The sequence below is a fragment of the Eretmochelys imbricata genome, chromosome 1 (assembly GCF_965152235.1).
Source record: "Eretmochelys imbricata isolate rEreImb1 chromosome 1, rEreImb1.hap1, whole genome shotgun sequence".
Classification (NCBI taxonomy): Eukaryota; Metazoa; Chordata; order Testudines; family Cheloniidae; genus Eretmochelys; species Eretmochelys imbricata.
Window position 1 is genome coordinate 18,277,624 of NC_135572.1, and position 25,220 is coordinate 18,302,843.

Genomic DNA, 25,220 nt, shown 5'->3' on the forward strand with positions numbered 1-25,220 from the left:
CGGAGCCAACTGTTCACAGTGCTAATAGACACTATCTGAATGAAAACAGCACTAGCAAAGAGTGCAACACTACCTTTAATAAACTGCTCTCTCTCCAAAACTGCTATTTGATTTCATTCACTTCTCTTCTCATTCACTCCCAGTCTGGAGCCCAACATTGTACTGTACCACACAAAGCACACATCCTATGGCACCAGCATGTTAAATCCTGTAAGATGCTGAACACTCTGGCCCTGATCCAGCAAAGCGCTGAGGCACATGCTTAATTTTAGGCATGTGACTGGCCCCATCTAAGTCAATGGAACTACTCACATGTTCCACGTTAAGCACGAGCCTAAGTGCTTTGTTGGATTGGGGTCACAGCGCTCAGCACCTTGCAGGACTGAGCCCTTGTGATCCAGGTCTTCGAACTGTACTCAGAGATCATTAGTCGAGTCCGACCTGTATGTATATTCCCAGGACCAAGGGAAACCAAGACACGGGGAAAATGACCATCTCTCTCCACTCCAACACCTCTATTTCCCTTGCTACTCAAATCCTCCTGGTTCTCTCCCATTTGACCCATTTCGTGGGGAGCAGCCAGGCGGCTGATGGCTGGCTATCCCCACTTCCCTTTCTCACGGCTTGTCCATATGTAGAAGTTACGCTGGTTTCACTCAAGTCGATTTAAAAAACAACTATTACAGGAGCATGTTAAATGGTAAGAGCTAGGTTTAAACCAATATAAGAGGCCCAAAGCTACACCACTTTAAACTGGCTTAAAAGCACATCTTTAAACCAGCACAGCAACATTGCAGACTTGGACTCAGCCACCCAGCTCCATTGATGACTTTTATGCTGCAATTCAACTTTAGTTAACAATTCTGCTAATCACTCATGGGCAAGGAAAGGATCCAGCTCCCCTTCTCACAGCGAGGGCTCTGCAGGAATAATAAAGACTTACTTGTGTCACCGAACTAAGCAAATATACCTCTGAGCCATTTTACACAGTCAGCTTAATAACCATCACGCAGCAAGTTAGTGACAAGGCTGGGAATAGGACCCAGGAGTCCTGACTCAGGGCTAGCTACTAGACCACACATACACACGTTTATTACTTCTTATTTGTTTTGCTGCAGTGCTCCCAAAGTTGCAGGTGCATTGCCAACACAAAGAAATCACTGGAATGGGTCTTCAGGGCAGGTTTGACCCAGAAGGCAACCTGTGCTGAGTGGGAATAAATCCTTTTCTGAAACAAGAGTAAGTGGACACAGAATGTGACCTACAAAGATAGTGTTCTCTTTGCTGATCCTCCACCCCCACAGTCTGTTCCCAGATGAAAAGCCCTTTCTTAAACGTCAGATCAAAAACCTAAAAAGTGTGTCAATCCAAGGGTGGTAAGCAAGACATGACGTCAAGAGAGAGTAGGAGCAGCAGATAAGGATGGGAAAGCACCTGAGGCTGAGCTTCCTCAGCATGCTGTCCTCTCTGGACAGAAAGGAAGCCGAAGAGGAGTGCAAAAAAGGCTCATTCTTACATAGTTCCATTGTATTTCACCTGACCTTGCTCATTTTATGAGGCTTTTATCACTGAGGGCCAACCTGCCCCCCAGGCACTTTCCATAAATGGAGGATTTTGCCCCAATGTCCAAGGCCAAGACTCCCCCTCCCTCAACCACTGGGCACCAGCTGGCTGCCACTCTAAACTCAGGGGAGGCTGTCTTTAAGCAATGCTGCGGTTCGCGACAGGCCGTGGGACCTTTCAGGATACAAAGCACTATATGCCGCTGCTCATTCAAGCAGGCAGAGCCAACGCACACAGGGCCAGGCTGTCAGAGAAGCTGAGCACCCACTGATCCTAAGAAAGTCAGTGGGAGGAAAGGAGATAGAACGGGGCTGCTGGCTGGAGCCGGCTCACACTCTTTAACTGAAACTCCTTTCAAGATGAAAAATGGCCTTTCTTGAAAACAAACATTTACAATGAATATTTGTTTTAAAAAACTTGAGAAAAAGCAAAACACGTGATTTTGCCCCAACTTCTTCCTCGTCCCCACCCTGCCTTCATTTGAAAAACAGACACTGGGGTGACAAAAAGTCCATTTTTTTAGTTTTTATATATATATATTTATTTTCAGGTTTGGGGGATTTTTGTTGAAAAAATTTGGAAAAATTCATTTGAAATAATTTCTGTAAAATATAGTCTTTTTGATCAGCTCTACTGATAACTATAGACGTGGAAAGATACACCTCGACCATTTGCTCATGCAATGCAAGGGTGGCTTTAGGCCTATGCAGGAGATGCTGGTGGCTGCTGTTTCAATACTTGATGTGACAAGGTAGAACTATACTTCCTTCTGTATACAGCCAAAAACAAGCTGCTATCTGAGATGGTTAGACAGGCACGGACTGAGAAGTGCCAAACTTCTGCCACCAGTCAGTCAGATCAGGCAGCAGTCTCCCACACCGTGATTGCCAAGGGGCAAACGGAGCCCTGCACCCGCTGCAGGATGAAGAGCGGGCCCGGAACAATAGCACAACCATACCTAGAGGCCTGGCTCTCTCCAGTTGCAATTTCATCAGTTCTGCTCTCGGTGCAAAGAATTGGGGATAAAGACATTGAAGGAGGTACCAAACAAAATTAATATAGGGTCACCCAGGTCAGATTGACACAGATCCAGGCATATTCATATCATCTAATAAACAAATATTAATCATATTCTTTGCATTTCTACATCCACCTGCCATCCCAGGCCCTCTAAGCACGTGACATACGAATTAAGCCTCACAACACACCTGTGCATTATCCTTATTTTACAGATGGGGAAACTGCAGCACACAGAGGTAAAATGAATTGCTTCAAGCCATACTGCAAGCTTATGGCTGGACCACAAATAGAACTGAGATCTAAGCACTACTCCTCTGCATTTACTATATGATGTCTTATTTTCAGTGGAGTTTTGTTTTTCCCTGGTTTTGATTTTCATCAAATCACTTTATTTTTTAAAAAATCAATAAAGCCTCCAGATTAGCAATGACAGCACACCAGTTTTTAGGCATTAGTTCAAATAACCATTCCCATGTCTTAGCTAACTGGGACATTTCATAGTGGAATGACACAAAATGTTCCACAAACTGAGATAAAATATGTAGCAAAGATCTCATTCAAAACCTGATCATGAGAGGGGCAAAGAACACGACTTTAATGAAAGCAGTTGTGTCCCATCTTTACCCTCTGTGCTGGAGAGGATGCACACCCTCCTCAAATTGCAGTGGAGTGGCTTTAAAGAGTTTTTTAAAGCATCAATTTTTTCAAACTATGTGTAGTCCCTGTATTCTACTGATTGCATGCAGCACAAAAACAGTGCTCAAAAATTACGCACACAGCTGCTCCGATGTACGAATGGAAATACGGCTGAGGCCCCTTTAAAAGTCTGGATCCAAGTATTTAAATCCTGCAGGTTTCAAAACCTACAGCATGCAAAACAAATGAACGACTATGCTAAAATCCTGAAAAAAAGTGGTTATGGCAACATTCGCCAGGTAGTGCTGTTACACATCACTTCCACTTTCTTTTTCTTAGGGTGCAAGCACTGTTCATCTTTAAAGAAATGCTTGCTGTTGTTTGTTTTGTGATGCAATCAGTTTGTTTTAAGGGAGGTGTGGAAAGCAGCAAGAGTTTGCTTTCTGCCTTCAGCTAACTACAGTCAGTTCCTGAGATACAGCTGGCACAGGGAGCTGCTCCAGGGGACGTACTGGCCGCTGCTTCCAGCAGTTCCCATTGGCTTGGAGCAGCGAACCGCGGACCCTGGGAGCCACGATCGGCCAAACCTGCAGAGGCGGCAGGTAAACAAACTGGCCCGGCCCGCCCGGGGCTTTCCCTGGACAAGCAGCGGAACAAGTTTGGGAACCACTGATCTAGACCATCCCTGACAGGTGTTTGTCTAACCTGCTCTTAAAAATTTCCAATGATGGAGATTCCACAACCTCCCTGGGCAATTTATTCCAGGGCTTAACCACCCTGACAGTTAGGAAGTTTTTCCTAATGTCCAACCGAAACCGTCCCCAACTGTTTCAACCCCAGGAGTCCTACTTTTGGCTCAGAGCTAACTATACCCATTTCTTCTTTTCCTTCTCCTCCTCCTCAGTTTGCTTAATTTGCTGCTGTTATCCTGTACTTTAAAACAACTTCACGGGGTTAATTGGTTGCTTTCCACCCCACCCCCTCTTTCACACTTTTGGTTTTTCTGAAGTTTTAAACAGAACTTAAGACAGTTAAAGAGAATTTAGTTTGATATCACCCTGTCTGGCAAGAAATCACTTCTCAATGGTTGTGAAACCCTCATTTCTGTACGTTTTATCTTTATGGCCCCCACTTTTCTATTGTTAATCTGTCTGGTTCTCAAATTGTTTCTGTCTGCCATACAATAAATGTTGCTAGGTGTAAGTTAATTAGGGTAGTGGAATACAATTGGTTAGTTAAATTTCAGTAAAATGATTGGTTAAGGTATAGCTGAGACTATTACTACATAAACAGGAAGTGGGTGGAAGGGAAATTGGACTCATGCTTGCTAAGGGGGGAGAATGGGAATGGGGAACAGGGACACAGGCAAGGCTCTGCGGCATCAAAACTGGGAAGGGGACACGAGGTAAACGCTCTGCAGCATCAGAGCTGGGAAGGGGGATACGGGGTAAACGCTGGGGACAACAGGGAACAGGCTCTACTGGCGTATAGAGATAAGCCCGACTGCTTGCTTGGAAACTAACCCCAATAAACATCGTGTTGTCTGTGCTTCAGACTTCCGGTCTTTTGCTCCTTACTGTCTGTGTGACAAGAACCAGGGAAGTGGGAGGGTGAAGGGAAAACCCTCTAAAAATGGAGATTCATAAACCTCCCTAGGTTTTATTTTATTTATTTATTCCAGAGCTTAACCACTCTGACAGTTAGGAAGTTTTTCCTAATGTCCAACCTAAAAAGCCCTTGTTGCAATTTAAGCCCACTGCTTCTTGTCCTATCCTCAGAGGTTAAGAACAACTTTTCTCCCTCCTCCTTGTAACAACCTTTTATGTACTTGAAAACTGTTATGTCCCCTCTCAGTCTTCTCTTCTTCAGACTAAACAAATCCAATTTTTTCAATTTTCCCTCAGAAGGCATGTTTTCTAAACCTTTAATCATTTTTGTTGCTCTTCTCTGGACTTTCTCCAATTTGTCCACATCCTTCCTGAAATGTGGCACCTAGAACCGGACACAATATGCGAACTGAGGCCTAATCAGCACCGAGTAGCGCAGAAGAATTGCTTCTCGTGTCTGGCTTACAACACTCCTGCTAATACATCCCAGAAGGATGTTCGCTTTTTTTGCAACAGTGTTACACTGCTGACTCATATTTAGCTTGTGGTCCACTATGACCCTCCAGATTCTTTTCCACAGTACTGTACTCCTTCCTAGGCAGTCATTTCCCATTTTGTATGTGTGAAACTGATTGTTCCTTCCTAAGTGGAGTACTTTGCATTTGTCCTTATTGAATTTAATCCTATTTACTTCAGACCATCGTTGCATCAAGCCCAACAGCATGTGCCTCAACTAGAGGACGTCTCGCCATGCTGACCGTCAACCTAGCACATCTCTTGTACTGATTGTACCCCCAGGGATGTCACCCCAGTTTACAGATGAGTAGAGAGAGGTCAAACAGCTTGTCCAAGCAAGTTGCAAACCTCTGAGCAGGAGTCCCAATTCCCAGGTCCCCTGCTTTAAACACTAAAATCGCATTCCCATCAAATAAAAAAAAAGTAATTAAAAATCACTAGAGCAATTACAAACAAGACTGTAGTGTGCAGTAATTGAATTAAAACAGACATGTCATGGCTGCTTTTTATAGCTCCAATTAAGTGTCTGTACCAGTCTAATTAATGGAAGTTAGTTTGCCATCTAATTACAAGAGTCTGTGTTATGAGGGTGATTCAGACAAATGTTGCACAAGACACTTCATGAAGAGTTTTGTTTTAAAAGGATCCAAGATAAATTAGCCAATTACGCCTTACACTTGGTAACTCTTAACAGCAGGGGTGCTGAATAGGTCCTATACAGCATTCACGCATCTGCATCCAAACGTATTTAAGACTGTACAAGGCAGAGCAGTGATGTGCATGAAGAGAATACAGGAGGGAATCTCCTTTCATGTGCTGCATAATTGAGAAGCATCGAATTTCATCATTCTTTAAGGCAGCATTTCCCAACCTTCTGAAAGCTAAGCCTTCTTCAGGAAAATGATACCAATGGGAAAACGAAGCCCTGCTCTGTGTTGTTAAAGCCTACCCCAAAACGAGTGGTCAGTCCCAGCAGATAGTGTAGATCCTTCTAGTGTGATACTACTCCTTTCCTCCATGTTCGGATGAGCAGTGAAATATTGACATTCAAGTTTACTGACGTCTGAGCAGCCACCAAAAAGAATAGGGCAGTTCACACCTCAGGGCTGTTTTTTTTCAGGCTCTCCGCAAACACAGGCAGACATTGTTCCATTGTTACACATGGGTCACAGTTTTGAGATTCTCTGTGCAACTAGAACAGCCATAGTCTTAACCTTAAAGCTGGGGCTCTGGAGAATAACTGAGACGCCGATCTGCACCCATCACTGCAGCTAATACTTCGTACCCTCCCGGGGGGCATACCTAGCCTTTTGGGAAAGGGTGCCCTAAGGTGAGCTGCAAATAAAATCTCAGAAGTCCCATCTGCTTTAGTAAGGTCTCTGTTCTTAGGATTACAAAGGGACATAATTTATGACAAATGCTAGTCAGGTTGCTTAATTATGACGACTATTGTGGCACGACCAAGAAGCCTCAGTCATTGACCAGCACCTCATTGTGCTATGTGCTTTACAAACACAGACTACGATAGTGATGAGGGAGAGACATGAACCTGAACAGAAAAATGTGTGAAAAAAACATCCATGCCTCAGAGAAAGTAACTAGCAGGAAATACATAGGAAATTAGGAAAAAAGCTATGGCTAACTATAGCGGGCCGCCTACAGTTAAGGTCTCAACCAGTCTTCTGTTTAAATACAATCAAGAGCCAATTTAAAAATGTTGGTTATAAAGGTTACTTTGCTCTTATACTGAAAAGCAGGCCATTTCTGTGGGATCATACTGAGTGAATAGGGGGCGGTGCTCAATGTCAGTCTTTCTCAAGGGGTAAAAGCAGTTCCTGCAGAATCTGTAGCTCACAAAAGCTTATGTTCAAATAAATTTGTTAGTCTCTAAGGTGCCACAAGTACTCCTTTTCTTTTTGCGGATACAGACTAACACAGCTGCTACTCTGAAACCTTTTTTTAAACCAAGTTTCTAGATACTATGGCAGCAAAAGCTAAATACAGTTCCAGCTCTACGCATGACCTTGGGGGTCACTAAAGAATTTGCAATGAGGCACAGGGAAGAAAGAGAAATATCCAAAACTGTTCCCAAAGGCTATTTGCCAACAAACTGCCTGCTCATCCCTATGGCTCTATGCTTGGAAAAAGCAGCTGAGGAACCTCTGCTTTTACCCATTCAACCCAACCACACTCTCTCTCATCTTCTCAATAAGCTCTCTTCAATACTCTGCATAAGCCCTGCTTTCCAGAGCTATTTCCGGTCTTCCATCCCCGTTTTGCTCCACCCCAGCTACTAACAGACTTCTGAAGGTGTCTGCCCACTCCTGTTTCCCAAGCAGGTCAGGGCAGGACTTGGCTACATGGGGTAGATGGAACAGGGGTTTTCCTCCAAAACCCTTAGGAACCAGGACAATGCTGATAGCTCAGTGGTTTGAGCATTGGCCTGCTAAACCCAGGGTTGTGAATTCAATCCTTGAGGGGGCCATTTAGGGATCTGGGGCAAAAATTGGGGATTGGTCCTGCTTTGAGCAGGGGTTGGACTAGATGACCTCCTGAGGTCCCTTCCAACCTTGATATTCTATTATTCTTGGTTTAAAGGTCAATGTACATCCCCATCCTCACCTATGGTCACGAACTTTGGGTAATGACCAAAAGGACGAGATTACAAGTAGAAGTGGCAGAAATGAGGTTTCTTCACAGGGTGGGTGGGCTTACTCTCCAAGACAGGGTGAGGGGCTCGGCTATTCGGGAGAGCCTCGGAGTAGAGCCACTACTCCTCCGGATTGAGAGGAGCTAGTCGAGGTAGTTTGGGCACCTGATAAAGATGCCCACAGGGAGGCTTCCTTTGGAACTCTACTGAGCACGTCCCACTGGGAGGAGGCCCTGAGGCTGACCCAGCACATGCTGGAGGGATTATATCTCCCTGCTGGCCTGAGAACATTGGGGAACCCCCCAGAAGGAGCTGACATCTGTTGTGGAGCAAAGGGAGGTCTAGTCCCCCTTACTCTCCATACTGCCGCCGCTGCCACAACACTCATCAGGAAAAGCAGCATAAAGGAAAACGAAGAAAGAAGCAGCAGCTTCTGTACCAGATGACTAGACGGTAGCTAATGTCAGGCCAATTTTTAAGAAGGGCTCAATAGGAGATGCTGGCAATTACAGGCTGGTGAGCCTAACTTCAGTACCGGGTAAACTGGTTGAAACTATAATAAGGAACAGAATTAATGGATATGATTTGTTGGGGAAGTGTCAACACGGTTTTTGTAAAGGGAAATCATGCCTCACCAATTTATGAGAATTCTCTGAGGGAGTCAACAAACATGTGGATAAGGGTGATCCAGTTGATACGGCATACTTGGATTTTCAGAAAGCCTCTGAGAAATTCCATCACCAAAGACTCTTAAGGAAACTAAGCAGCCATGGGATAAGAGGAGAGGTCCTCTCATGAATCAGTAACTGGTTGAAAGATAGGAAACAAAGGTTGGGAATCAACAGTCACAATGGAGAGAGATGAACAGCAGGGTCCCCCAAGGATCTGTACTGGGATCCGTGCTGTTCAACATATTCATTAACAGTCTGGAAAAGGGGGTGAAAAGTAAAGTGGAAAAGTTTGTAGATGATAACTATCTTGAATAATTTTGTAAGTCCAAAGCAGACTGCTAGGAGTTACAAAGGTATCTCACAAAACTAGAAAGAAAAGGAGTACTTGTGGCACCTTAGAGACTAACCAATTTATTTGAGCATAAGCTTTTGTGAGCTACAGCTCACTTCATCGGATGCATACTGTGGAAAGTGTAGAAGATCTTTTTATACACACAAAGCATGAAAAAATACCTCCCCCCACCCCACTCTCCTGCTGGTAATAGCTTATCTAAAGTGATCACTCTCCTTACAATGTGTATGATAATCAAGTTGGGCCATTTCCAGCACAAATCCAGGTTTTCTCCCCCTCCCCCCGCCACACAAACCCACTCTCCTGTTGGTAATTGCTTATCTAAAGTGACCACTCTCCTTACAATGTGTATGATAATCAAGGTGGGCCGTTTCCAGCACAAATCCAGGGTATAACAAGAACGTCTTGGGGGGGGGGGCGGGGTAGGAAAAAACAAGGGGAAATAGGTTACCTTGCATAATGACTTAGCCACTCCCAGTCTCTATTCAATCCTAAAATCCATAAACCTGGAAATCCTGGGCGCCCCATCATCTCAGGCATTGGCACCCTGACAGCAGGATTGTCTGGTTATGTAGACTCCCTCCTCAGGCCCTACGCTACCCGCACTCCCAGCTACCTTCGAGACACCACTGACTTCCTGAGGAAACTACAATCCATCGGTGATCTCCCTGATAACACCATCCCGGCCACTATGGATGTAGAAGCCCTCTACACCAACATTCCACACAAAGATGGACTACAAGCCGTCAAGAACACTATCCCCGATAATGTCACGGCTAACCTGGTGGCTGAACTTTGTGACTTTGTCCTTACCCATAACTATTTCACATTTGGGGACAATGTATACCTTCAGATCAGCGGCACTGCTATGGGTACCCGCATGGCCCCACAGTATGCCAACATTTTTATGGCTGACTTAGAACAACGCTTCCTCAGCTCTCGTCCCCTAACGCCCCTACTCTACTTGCGCTATATTGATGACATCTTCATCATCTGGACCCATGGGAAAGAAGTCCTTGAGGAATTACACCATGATTTCAACAATTTCCATCCCACCATCTACCTCAGCCTGGTCCAGTCCACACAAGAGATCCACTCCCTGCACACTACAGCGCTAATAAACGATGGTCACATAAACACCACCCTATACCGGAAACCTACTGACCGCTATTCCTACCTACATGCCTCCAGCTTTCACCCTGACCACACCACACGATCCATCGTCTACAGCCCAGCTCTGCGATACAACCGCATTTGCTCCAACCCCTCAGACAGAGGCAAACACCTACAAGATCTCTATCAAGCATTCTTACAACTACAATACCCACCTGCGGAAGTGAAGAAACAGATTGATAGAGCCAGAAGAGTTCCCAGAAGTTACCTACTACAGGACAGGCCTAACAAAGAAAATAACAGAATGCCTGCACATCCACCAATGTGATATATGCCATCATGTGCCAGCAATGCCCCTCTGCCATGTACATTGGTCAAACTGGACAGTCTCTACGTAAAAGAATAAATGGTCACAAATCAGACGTCAAGAATTATAACATTCATAAACTAGTCAGAGAACACTTCAATCTCTCTGGTCACGCGATTACAGATATGAAAGTTGCGATATTACAACAGAAAAACTTCAAATCCAGACTCCAGCGAGAGACTGCTGAATTGGAATTCATTGGCAAATTGGATACAATTAACTTAGGCTTGAATAGAGACTGGGAGTGGCTAAGTCATTATGCAACGTAACCTATTTCCCCTTGTTTTTTCCTACCCCCCCACCCCCCTTCAGACGTTCTTGTTATACCCTGGATTTGTGCTGGAAATGGCCCACCTTGATTATCATACACATTGTAAGGAGAGTGGTCACTTTAGATAAGCTAGTACCAGCAGGAGAGTGGGGTGGGGGGAGGTATTTTTTCATGCTTTGTGTGTATAAAAAGATCTTCTACACGTTCCACAGTATGCATCCGATGAAGTGAGCTGTAGCTCACAAAAGCTTATGCTCAAATAAATTGGTTAGTCTCTAAGGTGCCACAAGTACTCCTTTTCTTTTTTCAAATACAGACTAACACAGCTGTTACTCTGAAACCTGTCACAAAACTAGGTGACTGGGCAACAAAATGACAGATGAAATTCAACATTGATAAGTGCAAAGTAATGCGCGCTGGAAAAAATAATCCCAACTATGTAAATACTATGATAGGTTATACATTAGCCATTATCACCCAATAAAGAGATCTTGGAGTCACCATGGACAGTTCTCTGAAAACTTTCACTCAATGCGCAGTAGCAGTCAAAAAGGCTAACAATAAGTTAGGAAAAGGATAGATAATGAGACTGAAAATATCATAATACCACTATATAAATCCATAGTGAGCCCACACCTTGAATACTGTGTCCAGTTCTGGTCATCCCACCTCAAAAAGTATACAGTGGAACTGGAAAAGATTCAGAGAAGGGCAACAAAGATGATTGAGGGTATGGAATGGCTTCCCTACAAGGATACACTAAAAAGATTAGGGCTGCTCAGCTGAGAAAAGAGAATGAAGGGGCATATGATAAAAGTATATAAAATCATGAATGGTATGGAAAAAGTTAATAGAGAAGTGTTATTTTCCCTTACCCACAATACAAAAACCAGGGGTCATCCAATGAAATTAATAGGCAGCAGGTTTAATACAAACAAGAGAAAGTAAATTTTCACACAATGCACAATTAACCTGTGGAACTCATTGCCATAGGATGTTGTGATGGCCAAAAGTATAACTGGGTTGAAAAAAGAACTAGGTAAGCTAGATGGAGAATAAGTCTATCAATGGCTATTAGTCAAGATGGTCAGGGATTCAACCACATGCTTGGAGCAACCCTAAACCTCTGACTTCCAGAAGTGGAAGATGAGTGGATCACTCCTTAATAGCTCTGTTCTGTACACCCACCCTGAAGCTCTGGCATAGGCCGCTGATGGAGACAGAATAGTGGGCAAGATGGACCACGGTCTGACCCAGTATGGCAGCGCTTATGTTACAGTTAATATCACAACGAAACTATGATGCATCTCCATGACGGATATTTTTGAGCCCACAGGGACTTCTCACTTGGTCTGTTTTTGAAGATTGAGCTATTTAATAGCATTTTGGTTATAAACCTCAGAAATATGTCGTTTAATCAAAAAAAAAAAAAAAAAAAAGGAGCAGGTTCTCAGAACAGCTATAGATCAAGAATAAATATAGCTCAGCTAAATTTAGTTGGCGTTTGATCTATTTAAAATGCTTGGAAAAACAACATGTTATTGCAGAATAAAGCATGAAGCTATAACATCCTGTACTAGGTGCAACAAGGTCCCCCATTTTTTCCCTTTTTAGATAACGAGGAGCATCTGAATGATGCCAGTGGAGTAATATTTAGAAGAAAAGACCTGGTATTTGTTCAATTAGTTTTCTCTCTAGTCCCAGAGTAGGCGGTGTGCTATTCTGAGAAAAGAGACTAATTTAATGGAGATGTTATTAAGTTAAAATACCATTTCATCCTTATTTGATTTATAGGAGTATGTCCTCCAATAAAGGTCAGTGGGCATGGATGTAATTTCATCACACACACAAATAAAATCCCACCTTTTTCAGAGGTGCAGAAAAACACCTCCCCCCTACAAATTATCAACCTTCTCTCAACTCTCTCATCATCTCATCCTGCAGACAACTGCCCTGGAGGATATAATAGCCTTAGGCTGTCAGTAAGCTCCACTTCTGTCAGAACAGTCAGGGCAGCAAGTTAGAGAGCATGTCAAGGACACTCTGCGAAGCATATCCACTCTCGTGAAAACTTAGTATGAGCACCTCAGCTGACCTTAGGTGCTTTGGTGGGCTGTTAGAGCCCAAGCCAGAGAGAAGTAAAACTTCCACAGCACCTTATATTCTCGGTCTCTAGGGGTGAAAGCTTGGCCCAACTCCAGCGAGTGGGAGTTCTGCAACTGATTTCACTGAGATCAGGATTTCATCCTTAGCGGTCAATGGATATACGCTACTATACAAGTTTTACTTCTCCCTGGCCTGGACTCTATCAGATGGAGATTGTTTACTGAGAGTCAATTAGCTTTGCAACAGCAGCGTGAAGTAGGTTATTATACCCAGTTCTTCAATGGGCAAACTGAGGCAAGAGTGACTCTTGCCCAGGGTCATACAGCAAATATGCACTAGAAACCACACTAGCACCCAAGTCTCTCAATCCTGTTCTCTAACTCAGAGATTTCAAACACCTGACTTGTTTGGTGATGTATTTCTGAGGATGCCACTGAACATTCAACTCTGCAGAACCAAAGCTTTCATTAAAAAATAAAGGGTTCTTTCCTCCATGGTTACGAGGATCACCTTCCTAATGTGCACTGCATGGTAAGCTGACACACTGCTGTCTTTCTGAGGCCTGCTAAATGCTCAGTTTTTACAACAATTTCATTCAATCAGGAGAAGCACAGACTTAACTAGTGCAACCCAGCTGTAGTGAGGGCTTGTCTTCACTACTGGGGTAAATCGGCCCAAGTTACGCTACTCCAGCTACGTGAATAATGTAGCTGGAGTCGATGTAGCTTCGGTCAACTTACCCCGGTGTCTTCACTGCGCTGTGTCGATGGGAGACGCTCTCCGGTCAACTTACCTTATTCTTCTCAGGGACTAGAGTACTGGAGTCGATCGGAGAGCACTCTGCCGTTGATTTAGTGGGTCTTCACTAGACCAGCTAAATTGACACCCGCTGCATTGACTGCAGCAGCGTAGATCTCCCCAGTAGTGAAGACAAGCCCCGAGAGAAACACCTTTGTATCAATAGAATGACACCAACATGTGGGGAGGGGGACCCACTCGTTTAATCTAACAATTAAGTTAAATCATTGTGAAAGCTTAGTGTAGACCAGACCCGAGTCTGCAGAGAGACTGAAACAGTGGCACTGATAGGTGTGAATTCTCACATCCCCTACATCTCATGGGGGTGTTAACACTGAAGGCTAATGACAACACTGCAATATCATCAACAACTATTCAATTGCTGATTACTTTCACAGCTGGAAAAGGGGAGGTGTTGGGAGCAAAAGCATAGTAAGCACTGGGAGTTCTGCAGGGAAGGAGATGCAGAGGGAAGAAGAGAGAAAGCACACAAACACCGGGAAAAGGGATAGAAACAGAGAAAGGATGGGGAAGGAAGAGAAACAAAGACCAGGAACAGCATTGGTCTAAAGGGAAGCAGATTTCCCCATTAAGCGATGCTGGATAAGGTCCTGGACAAATAACAGATAATGATAATAACTAAGTTATTACATAAAAGTCACGTCCCAGCCTGGATCTCTGTGATAACCTCTCACTGACCTTCTTCCAGGGGGGACGGAGGAGAGTTTGTATCTTAAATTTACACCCTGACTCGTTCTCCAGAATTCAAATGGAATCCAGCTTTCTTCAAACAGTGATTTGGACTCTATAGCACTGACCACAAAACAATGCCCAACTTGGTGTTTGGCAAGCACATGGAAGGTGGAACATGTGAAACAAAGCCTACTGGACAGAAGCTCTGACCGAGTTTTATGAGACTCCCTTAGGTCAAGAAAAAAAGATTTCCATACCCAGCCATCACTTCCAGATGGAGCTGTCCAGAGACGGTCAGGAAGGCAGGAACATTGAAGAAATGGGAGTTTTCCCCAGGTTCCTGTACTTTATTTGATGTCTGTAAGTCAAGAACACACAACATGCCAGACTATTAATCGACAATTAAGGATCCTGGCTCCTAATTTATCATTCGTGCCCCTCCTCAGAAAATTACAGGTGCTTCAATCCAAATGAAAAAAGAACAGGACAAGGTCCCATGATTCCAGGAGTAAAGCCATACACCAGGGGCTTGTCTACACCAGGAGCACTGTCTAATTGGTTTTAAAAGTAGTTCAAGCTAATTCCATTTCAAAACCAGTTTGGGGCCTTTTCTAACTTGGCAATTACCTCCTATTTCAGCATAGCTGCACCATGGAAACCACTAATGTAGACAGGGAAAGCCATGATATGCATGAGAACCTGGGGCTAATCTCCAGTCTAGACAGGGCCTCAGCGTGATTTAAAATGGTATCACCTGTTGTCACTGAAGTAGCCCACAGAACATCTGGAGGGGGAAAGGGAGAGAAACCAACTCCAAAAGTTGGAAATATACCAAAAAGAGATTCTTAATTGTCTCTTAAGGAGGATTTAGACCAGGGGTGGGCAAACTTTTTGACCCAAGGGCCACATCTGGGTATGGAAATTGTATGGCGAGCCATGAATACTCACAAAATGGGGGGTTGGGGTACGGGAGGGAGTGAGGGCTCCAGCTGCGGGCTCTGGGGTGGGACTGGGGATGAGGGGTTGGAGGTACAGGAGGGTGCTCTGGACTGGGACCGAGGGGTTCGGAGGGCGGGAGGGGGATCAGGGCTGGGGAAGGGGGTTGGGGCGAAGGAGGGGGTCGGGGTGCAGGCTCTAGGTGGCGCTTACCTCAAGCAGCTCCCAGAAGCAGCAGCATGTCCCCCCTCCGGCTCCTACACGGAGGCGTGGCCAGGCAGCTCTGCACACTGCCCCGTCCGCACGTGCCGTCCATGCAGCTCCCATTGATCACGGTTCCCGGCCAATGGGAGCTGCAGGGGCGCTTGGGCCAGGGGCATTGTACGGATCCCCCTGGCTGCCCCTAAGCGTAGGAGCCGGAGGAGGAACATGCTGCTGCTTCCCGTAGCCGCATGCAGTGCGGCAAGCCTCCAACCCCGCTCCCCGGAGGGATCTCGAGGGCCGGACTAAAACATCTGGAGGGCCGGATGCAGCCCTCGGGCCGTAGTTTGCCCACCCCTGATTTAGACAGTAGTGGCATGTGATTGTATTTAAGTCACTAACTAGTTATAAATTGCATATATGAGAGAGTGGAGAGGGACACACAATTTATGGGTGGCTGCCTAGGTTCCCTGTAAGCTGCGCGGCCATGCAGCAGACTATTTAAGGCCGCACAGTCACCCGGCCCGGCCTGGCCCAGCCCCTCCGGAGCTGCTGGGGAGAGGAGCCCCACCCCCACCCAGCCCAGCCGGATCTGCCGTGGCAGGGAGCCTCTCTCCCCGCTGTAGCCCCGGGACAGCCTGCACCCCAAACTCCTCATCCCTGGCCTCACACCCCCCCACATCCCAACCCCCTCATCCCCCACCCCAGAGCCCGCATCCCCAGCCGGAGCCCTCACCCCCCACATACCCCAACCCTCTACCCCCACCCTGAACCCTCTCCCACACTCTGAACCCATCAGCCCTACCCCGCCACATGAATTTTGTTATGTGCCCCAATACGGAGGTCACACATCACCTCCATATTGATACATATAAAATTTTGTTATGTGCCCCAATACGGAGGTCACACATCACCTCCATATTGATACATATAAAATTAATTCTCCACATGGGTGGGAAAAATTAGAGGGAACACTGGACTGCCTGCTTATATAAGCCATGAAACATGGTTTGTAACAAATACAAATTCCTATTCCCAACCCCCGACCCCAGCAACAGAATTAACTGCATTATAAACAATTTTCTGTAAGACAGCAGTGTGTTCAGCTATTAGAAAAGGACACAGAAAACTATTTCCCTCTCGATCCTGCACAGGTCTAAATAGTCACATGAACAGTCCCATCAAAGTCAACGGGACTAGTCAGATGAGTCAATTTATGCATGTGCTTAAGTGTTTACAGGATCGGTGTATTATAACCACATGAGTAGGCCAAATTTTGGTTGAAGGCTGGTTCCCACTGACTTCAATGGTAGCATACACATCAAGTGCAGGATATGGCCCTTAAACTTTGGTGAATACCTAAGGTTATTATATGGCTCTGAAATAATTTACTAATGTGGTAACAGAAAGCAAAAAGACTGACAAGGGAAAAAAGCCACCAAGTGCAGCAGAAACGAGCTAGGGAGGAAAGTCTTGTGGATAATGCACTGCACTGGGACTCAGGAGAACTGGGTCTAGTTCCCTGGCTCTGCCAAAGACGCCTGGCATGACCTTGGATGAGTCACAATCTCTCTGTGCCTCAGTCTCTCATTAGTGAAATGGGGAGAAAAGCACTTCATTTGTCTTGTAAGACTAAGTTCTTCAGGGCACAGACAATCTCTTACTAGGTGTACAGCACAGTGGGGCCTTGATTGTTGTTGGTGCCTCCAAGCATTACTGTAATGCAAACAGCAATAGAAGAAATTTACTTTGTAACAGAAGTGGGGGATTCACATTTATATGCCACTGTGGGGTCCTTGGAGAAAGCTAAAAATATGCAGCTCTTCTTACTTCAGTTACACAGGCCTATAGGACTAGAAGTGGGTTAGCAACTCTGAATTTTGCTTGAAGTCTATGCAAATGGTCATGTAATTGAAGTGTATGTTATTGCAAGAGAGCACAACTTACATTGTGAGGCAATCAAAGGGCAGGGTTATAATAGGAAGAGCAACAAAAGAGTATAACAAGATGCAATGTAAAGCACAGGGAGGGAGTGCCTCTACTCAACCCGTTTTACAGATAGGGAAACGGGCACAAAGAGGTGGAAGCCTGAATTTTCAGCAGTAACCTAATTTCAGGAGCTCAGACTGGGACACTTAGGGTTTGAATTCCAGAGGAGCTGAGAACACACAGCTAATCAGAGCTGTAAATGCTCAGAACCTCAGGGGGTGGGGAGTGGAAATCAGTTCCTAAGTTTTTAAGAAACTGAGGCATCCAAAATTAAAGGTTTGAATCATTTGAAAAGCAGTACTGGAGAACAAACCCAGACTGTCCAATCTAGTCCTGAACCTTAAGCATTATTTCATTCTTCTCCACAAAGATCATGGAAAATAAAATCTTTAAGAATTTCTGCCAATAGAATATCTTTAGTTTCACACATCACTGCCATAAAGGCTCAATTTTAAGTCTGATAAGAAAATAGGGGAGGGGATGAATGGGTGTGTTTTTCATCTAAGGCAGGTCGGCTCAAGTTTATTAAAAAAATTTTGATCAGTGCTATTTTTCTTTCACAGGGAAATGAACTTGATTCTATTAGAAAAAGGGTTATGGTAATGAGAAAAAAAGAAAATGGAATATTCTCTTGCTTCTTCATTGTTATTCTATCATTGAAAAAATAAAAGACTCCAGCAATATGGAGATTACACGTTATAGGAGCACAGAGCCACAAATGACCTTTTCTTCCAGCTCTTGCGTATCTTTCCAGGTCATTGAACAATTTGCACACAAAAAAACACCCTGGAACATTTAGCTGGGCATAGACAACATTTTTATTGGGGGAGGGCCTAGAGTTAAAAAGAAAAGAAAAGCTGTTGGATATTGCTCTAATGAGTGGTTTTGTACCATGATTACATATGTCCACTTCTAATAAATGGAGAAATTATAACTGTTTCAAACTCGGTATTTCATTTGTTCATGTAACCCCTAATTTTGAGGGGCAGGGGGCTTGGCAGGGTTGTCTCCACCCTTGTAAAAAATGCAAGGTTTCTTATTAAACATTCTTAGTTAAGATCTTCTCCATCTACCCCCTTCCTCAAGTTTACTCACTAGATCCAGACGGTTTTCTCTCCTATTGCTGAAGTTTATTTCATTCTAAAGTAAAATATTCCTTCTCCAAGGTAACTTTAGGATGAGGCACGTAAGCTCAACTGCTTGTGGTCATTAATGATTCGAGAGCACTTTTCACAAGATATGGGTGCTCTGGCTGAATTCCCTCGAGGCTAGTTACATTCTGTTTGACTTCAAATTTCTCCTGTAGCTGGGCATGGTGTTCTACACTTCCTGAACTAAACTGCTTTGTACAGTCACTATGCACCATCCAACAGCTCGCAAGTTTCACCCTAGCAGTGACCGCACTGACAAAGGAAATACAAATACCTGAACTCAGAACCTGAACTCAGAACCTGACAGCTACGTGCAAGAGGTACAGGCACCAACTTCTCCGCCCCTTCCCCGCCTCCTCCCCTGAGTGCACCGTGTTCCCGCTCCTCCCCCCTCCCTCCCACAGCTTGTTATGCCTATGGCGAGAGGAACAGATTTTGAACTCAGGGGAGACAGCATGGTCTGCCAGAATGTGCAAAGCAGAGAAAGACAGGACACCTGGGTGTTAAAAGCTGGGCACCTAAATAAATGGCCTGCTTTTCAAAGGATCTGAGCAACCACAATTCCCAGTGCCTTCAAAAGGCGCTCTGGAGGCAGAACATTTCTGAAAACAAAAGTCAGACCACTTATCTGGGTGTAGGATGTGGGTTCAGGTGCCTACAATATCCAGCTCTCAAAATTTAGGCCCCTGCATCTATTCCCAGCTTTGCCAAGGACCTGCCACGTGATCTGTCACTTCCTGCATCAGTTCCCAGCTTGTAAAATAGAAGGACCTCATGGAGCGTTACTAGGTTGAGCTCATTCAGTGTTCTAGAGCCTTTGAGCTTCTTCAAGTTGCCATTTTTCTTACTAGCTTGGAACCTGTTTTGTTTTTGTTTTTTTAAAGCTCTGCTGTTCACCTCTAAGATATACGGTCAGCTACCTTCATTCTCAGATCAGAGGATAGTTTACCTCCATACAGACCATGCTTCATTACACCATATTTAAACAGCCAGATTCTCGGCGGGTGTAAACCTGCACTGCTCCACTGAAATCAACAGACCTATGATAATTCACATTATTGAGGAGCTGCACCTCAATTCTAGAGGGTTGCCGTTCCAGCAAAATCAGGCCCGTGATATTTTCTTCACACAAACCAAGTGTTTTACGCTCAGATACAAAATATAAAAAAACACTGCTTTCTTTTAAAAACCTCCCCCACAAACTGGCGCTCTTATACCATGGCAATGGGTTGAGTATAAGAATTCAAACAGGTGAATGCTGTAGGTCACCCATAAGTTACCCAATTTTCATAACAGAACAAAAACTTCAATTCAATTATGTCCCTTGCTCTTTTATGATCCCTAAGGATAAGTAAAGAGAAAAGCCCAACTAAGGCCCAACTTAATTTGGGATATTGTAGCAAATGTGAATACCACAATATTAGGCTTTCACCACAATTTTGACAGCAGGAACCCTGCTGTGTGTGGGGCTGACAGTGGGAGACCAGTCACTGTCGGCCCCAGGCTCCCACTCTCAGCCCCGGGTCACCAACAGAGAAAAATCGTGGAAAAGTGGTTATGGACCTTATTACCGCAAATAAGATCCATTATTACTTTTCTGCGATTTTCCATGGCTTGTCTCAGCCACTATTTTTTTTTTTTTAATAATCATCCCGCAATTCAAGTAGGGCCTTATATATAATCCTTTTCAATAGGATATGAGATTTATACCAAGTAGTAACTGGAGGAGAGAGACAGAAAGCCAGAGATGAAATCTCAGAGTGCTCTTCCCTCTCCACAAACGGGATACAGGCATCTCTGCACCTCCAGTGACTGTGATTTGGTTTATTTATAACGATTTCATGTCATTTTCCTTTCTCTTTCTCCACAAATTTAACCACAATTAAGGGAGGGAAGGGGAAAGATGCAGCAACAGCAGCAGATTGGAGGGAGAAGAGTATGGGGGCAGACTACAGAGGTCAAACTATAGTTTTAAAGGCTTTAAATACATACAACCATCTTAGAAAGGAACAAAACTTCCAAGACATGATTGCATGCAGCTAGCAACCATCAGGCTGTATTCCACTGACAATTCAGGCTGAACGCTGCTTCTTCAAGCCCTTCCCAGTGTAAATGCTGGCTACATCCACTTAAACCTCTACAAACAGTTTGCTTCCCCTTCACCCAAATGCTGATTATTTCTCTCCACCCTCTCTTCAGCACTGCGCCCGTTTCTGTTTGGTTCTTTGTTCACATTTTGAAGAAGTTCTTTGATCCCCTGAGTATTTCTGTAAAGCTTTGGGAGTTATCGTGAAGCACCCTAGGCCCAATCCACCTTCCACCGAGGTCAATGGAAAGAATCCCATTTTCTTCAACAGGCGTAAGATTGGACCCTCTGAGCACCTCAGCAAGCAGGTATTTTCGAGTAGAATTAATGTAACTTAACACTTCACCTCTCCAAAGCTTTGCGAACATTCACTGCCCCTCACACCCTCCACAGGAGCTGGGTGTTATCTTCATTTTAGGGCTTGTCTGCACTACAGAACCTCAGCTGGCATAGCGACGCCAGCAGAGCCCCCTACTGGAGATGTCGCATACCCTGACAGAATCCCAGGGGCAAAGCTACACCTCCCTAACGGACATGAGCTACGCCAGTGGTTCTCAAACTTCTGTACTGGTGACTCCTTTCACATAGCAAGCCTCTGAGTGGGATCTCCCCCCTTACAAATTAAAAACACGTTTTTATATATTTAACTCCATTATAAACGCTTTGGGGTTTGGGGTGGAGGCTGACAGCTCACAACCCCCCATGTAATAACCTCGTGACACCCTGAGGGGTCCTGACCCCCCAGTTTGAGAACCCCCGAGCTACGCCAACAGAAGCACTCTTCTATTGGCACAGTTACGTCTGCAGTGGGAGGGCGGTTGCTGGCAGGATGGACTGATTTAAATAACTGATTTTAATCATGACATAAATCAACTAGCAAGAAACATTAATTCCAATAATCAATTTTAATTTTGGTTTGCATTTGTACTTCCATGAAGACACACTATATTTATGCATATTTACTTAAGCAATTACGTAAATTAACTTACATTTATAGTATTAAAAATGCTGAGCAATGCATTTCTTATTTACTAGATTAATTTTTTTACTTGCGATTTGTGTCAAGTTCTCCATGGATGGAAATTCAAATTCATTTAAAAACGCACAACAGCAACATTTTTTATTAGTCAAATAAATAAAGGTATTAAATATGGATACACAAGAAAAAAGTTTATCAGAAACTTTGTAACAAAACACCTTCTGCATTTAAAACTAAATGACTTATTAAACAAAGGAAGTATATTATCTGTAGTTAGCAAACTGAACAGATTGTTTCTGGTCACTGTGTCCTCCAAGGTTTTAGAACTTTTAGATCTCATCCTCACACCTAATTTTGATTCATAAGTTGGAAGAGGAAAAACAAACTTTTCTGCTTTTCCAACTCCCAATCAGCTTCTTAATTTTGAATGAACAGGCCATTGAACGGAGTGAATTGAAGACCTGTAGACATTTTCTCTGCACCCGCAGAGGAGGCTACTATTGCCAAAAGCTCATCCAAAGCCTCAACAAACTCTGACTCCAGGTTCTTAGCCAGTGCCTTTTACCAGTTCAGTGGTCTGAACTGCATTAAAATTTGGCAGCAAACATGAATTTTGGAATTTAATTTAAATAATTTTAACAGATTATTATAAACTTAGGCCATAACATATGTTGTCAATTTCAAATATTTTTAAAAAATAAACCTGTATTTAATTTGAATTAAAAAATCTGATTTAAATTAAAAGAAAATCAATTTTTATTTACCCTGAGACCTTTGGATATATTACTCTGACTAGAGGCTATTTGCTTTAGGAACAATAAAACACTTGATTTTACAATGGACTCCTTACAATTGTAATGGAAGAAGAGGACAGAGAAAAAGAACCGAAAGGACCACAGGAGTCATTCCTCCAGTCCAGAAATGAGATGTTATTAAATCTTGACAAGAGGCAGAATTTTAATCCCTACCTAAATTGCTCATCTATCACCCTTTCAGGGTATGCCTTCACTGCACAGCTAACCATGGCTCTAGCTCAAACCCCACTACTATCCACAAAGAAAACGCTCTCACCCAGCTTTGGAGGTGCTTTAAGTCTGGGCTCATTTATCCAGCTGGGTTTGTGGGTCAGCATCCCAGATCCACTTTAATTAAGATGGGAAGTTTGCAACTTTGCAGGGAGGCTGCAGTCCAAATCACTGGAGTGATGAGTCCTCCAATGCCATCCTGCAATTCCTCGCCAAAGGACAGATAAGTTCTCCTGCAATTGATTGGAAAAGAATCCTAGGCTGTTTCAACACAGAGAACTATGAGACATGCCCCTAGGCACAGATGAGCAAGTGCAGAAATGGTGTGGACACAGTAACAGGGGTAGGGCTTTGCTGTGGGAATGCTCAGACCTGGGCTAGGCTAGCCCAGAGACTCAGGCCCAGATGCCAGTCACCCAGGTTACCTCTGCAGTGAAGACACATCCCTATAGTGAAAGCTGAGAGAGTCAGGGCTATTTAAAAAAACAAACAGAGCATGTGAGGCAAGGCCTAACTGACAGAGTTGAATCTTACTGCATAACAGTATCCCGTTTGTTCACTGACTTGGCTGAGGTAATCTCTCTAAGGTACCAATTAGATGTATAGGTATAGAGGGGTTAGGCACAGACTACCAGCTTGTGGATCAAGCAGAAATTTTGGTCGTCAGGAATGGTACAGACCAATATGAGCTTGGCATGAGCTCCAATTCACTCCAACTTTTGCTGAAAACCCTCCGACATCCCAGCATGAGGCAACCATAAAGGGTTGTTACAAGGAGGAAGGAGAAAAATTGTTCTCTTTAACCTCTGAGGATAGGACAAGAAGCAATGGGCTTAAATTGCAGCAAGAGTGGTTTAGGTTGGACATTAGGAAAAACTTCCTAACTGTCAGGGTTGTTAACCACTAGAATATATTGCCTAGGGATGTTGTGGAATCCCCGTCATTGGAGATTTTTAAGAGCAGGTGAGACAATGGTCTAGACAATACTTAGTCTTGCCATGAGTGCAGGGGACTGGACTAGATGACCTCTTGTGGTCCCTTCCAGTCCTACGAGTCTACGATAATCAAAGAGCTTCACCTCTGGAATCAGTTCCCAACCAGACTGTGTTACAGCTCCGCTACTGGCTGGAAGGGAAACATTTGGCAGACACTCACTGCATCCACACTACGCTACTTTTGCTGAGGTTAATCTATTGGGGAAAATTGTGACTATGTTCCCCTCTGGGGTCAATAGGGTTTGTTTTGGATGTACTGAAGGAAAGGTAAGGAGTTAATGTCTAGATCTAGAGTTACAGAGGCATATTTATTATAGGTTTCATCCCATCCCATGTTAAGTAAGGACATGCTCATATTGCTAGGAGAATGGGGAAGCGGTTATATGGTGGCTACTTCCTGACAGGACAATACACACTGACAGCATGTAATCTCTGGCCAAGTTCTTGAAATGACCGGTACTTGGATCGTTTATGTGGGTCACAATTAGCTAAATCTCCCTAAGCAATTTATTCCAGTGCTTAACTACCCTGACAGTTAAGAAAATTTTCCTAATGTCCAACCTAAACCGCCCATGCTGCAATTTAAGCCCATTGCTTCTTGTCCTATCCTCAGAGGTTAAGGACAACAATTTTCTCCCTCCTCCTTGTCACAACCTTTTATGTACTTGAAAACTGTTACGTCCACTCTCAGTCTTCTCTTTTCCAGACTAAACATGTAAACAAATCCAAATCCAACAGGATTAAGAAGGTCTAAAAACCCGAAGACTACATGCCTTCAAATTCCTCAGATCTTCTTTCTAAAGCAGGGAGTTATTGTTCCCTTTCTCTAAAAATCTCCCCTACAAATGTATCTATTCTCCCTACCATCTCTGAAAGAATGCACAACCCTAGTCAGCTACCAGACATCATTAGTCAGAGGATTAAACCTCCCAGTTAGAGAAAGACAGATATGAAAGATGGTGAATTGGGAGGTAAAAGCACCCTCCAGTAGAGTCCAGGGGTCACAGCTCCAGTGCCTCCTACCTTTTCCCATGAACAGGAGAGCTAAAGCGATAGGATTTTTGCCAGTTTCAGTGTTGCTCAAGGGATCTACGCAACAGCAGAGAAATTGAGCAGAATCTAGTCTGTTTTACTTGCCTACTGCTTGAAGACTATGAGCAACAGCAGATGCACTAGAGATGATGGAAGGGTCAGGAAGCAAGTTTACATTGGTTTATATCCCAGTCACATGTGGAACATAAATCAAACACTATGAACTTTCTTTTACTGAAAGATTATATTCTGCAAATGGTTCATCTCTCTATGCTCTTATACAGGAGCCCATCATCATGGTATCTGAGCAGCAGCCACGATTGAGACTTTGTCTACACCAGCACTTTGGTCAGCAAAATTTTTGTCGGTCAGGAGTGTGGGGAAAAAAACCCCACGCCCCCGACCGACAAAAACGTCGCCAACAAAAGCACCACTGCGGACAGCGCTATGTCAGTGGGAGATG

At 44.1% G+C, this 25,220-nt stretch overlaps 1 protein-coding gene across 5 annotated transcripts in view; it reads right to left on the reverse strand.

Annotated features, from left to right (window-relative positions):
* Window positions 1–25,220, reverse strand: part of NARS2 (asparaginyl-tRNA synthetase 2, mitochondrial) — a 90,882-nt gene that overhangs the window by 51,917 nt on the left and 13,745 nt on the right. For 4 of the 5 annotated variants that reach the window (XR_013344833.1, XM_077807494.1, XM_077807513.1 and 1 more), the window contains exon 6: window positions 14,621–14,721. The exons of the other annotated variant lie outside the window; for it this stretch is intronic. Coding sequence is in view for 3 of the 4 variants with exons in the window: in XM_077807494.1 (XP_077663620.1) it covers window positions 14,621–14,721 (101 nt within the window). In the remaining variant the exon portion in view is untranslated. The remainder of the gene's footprint in view (window positions 1–14,620; window positions 14,722–25,220) is intronic. 5 annotated transcript variants of the gene reach the window in all.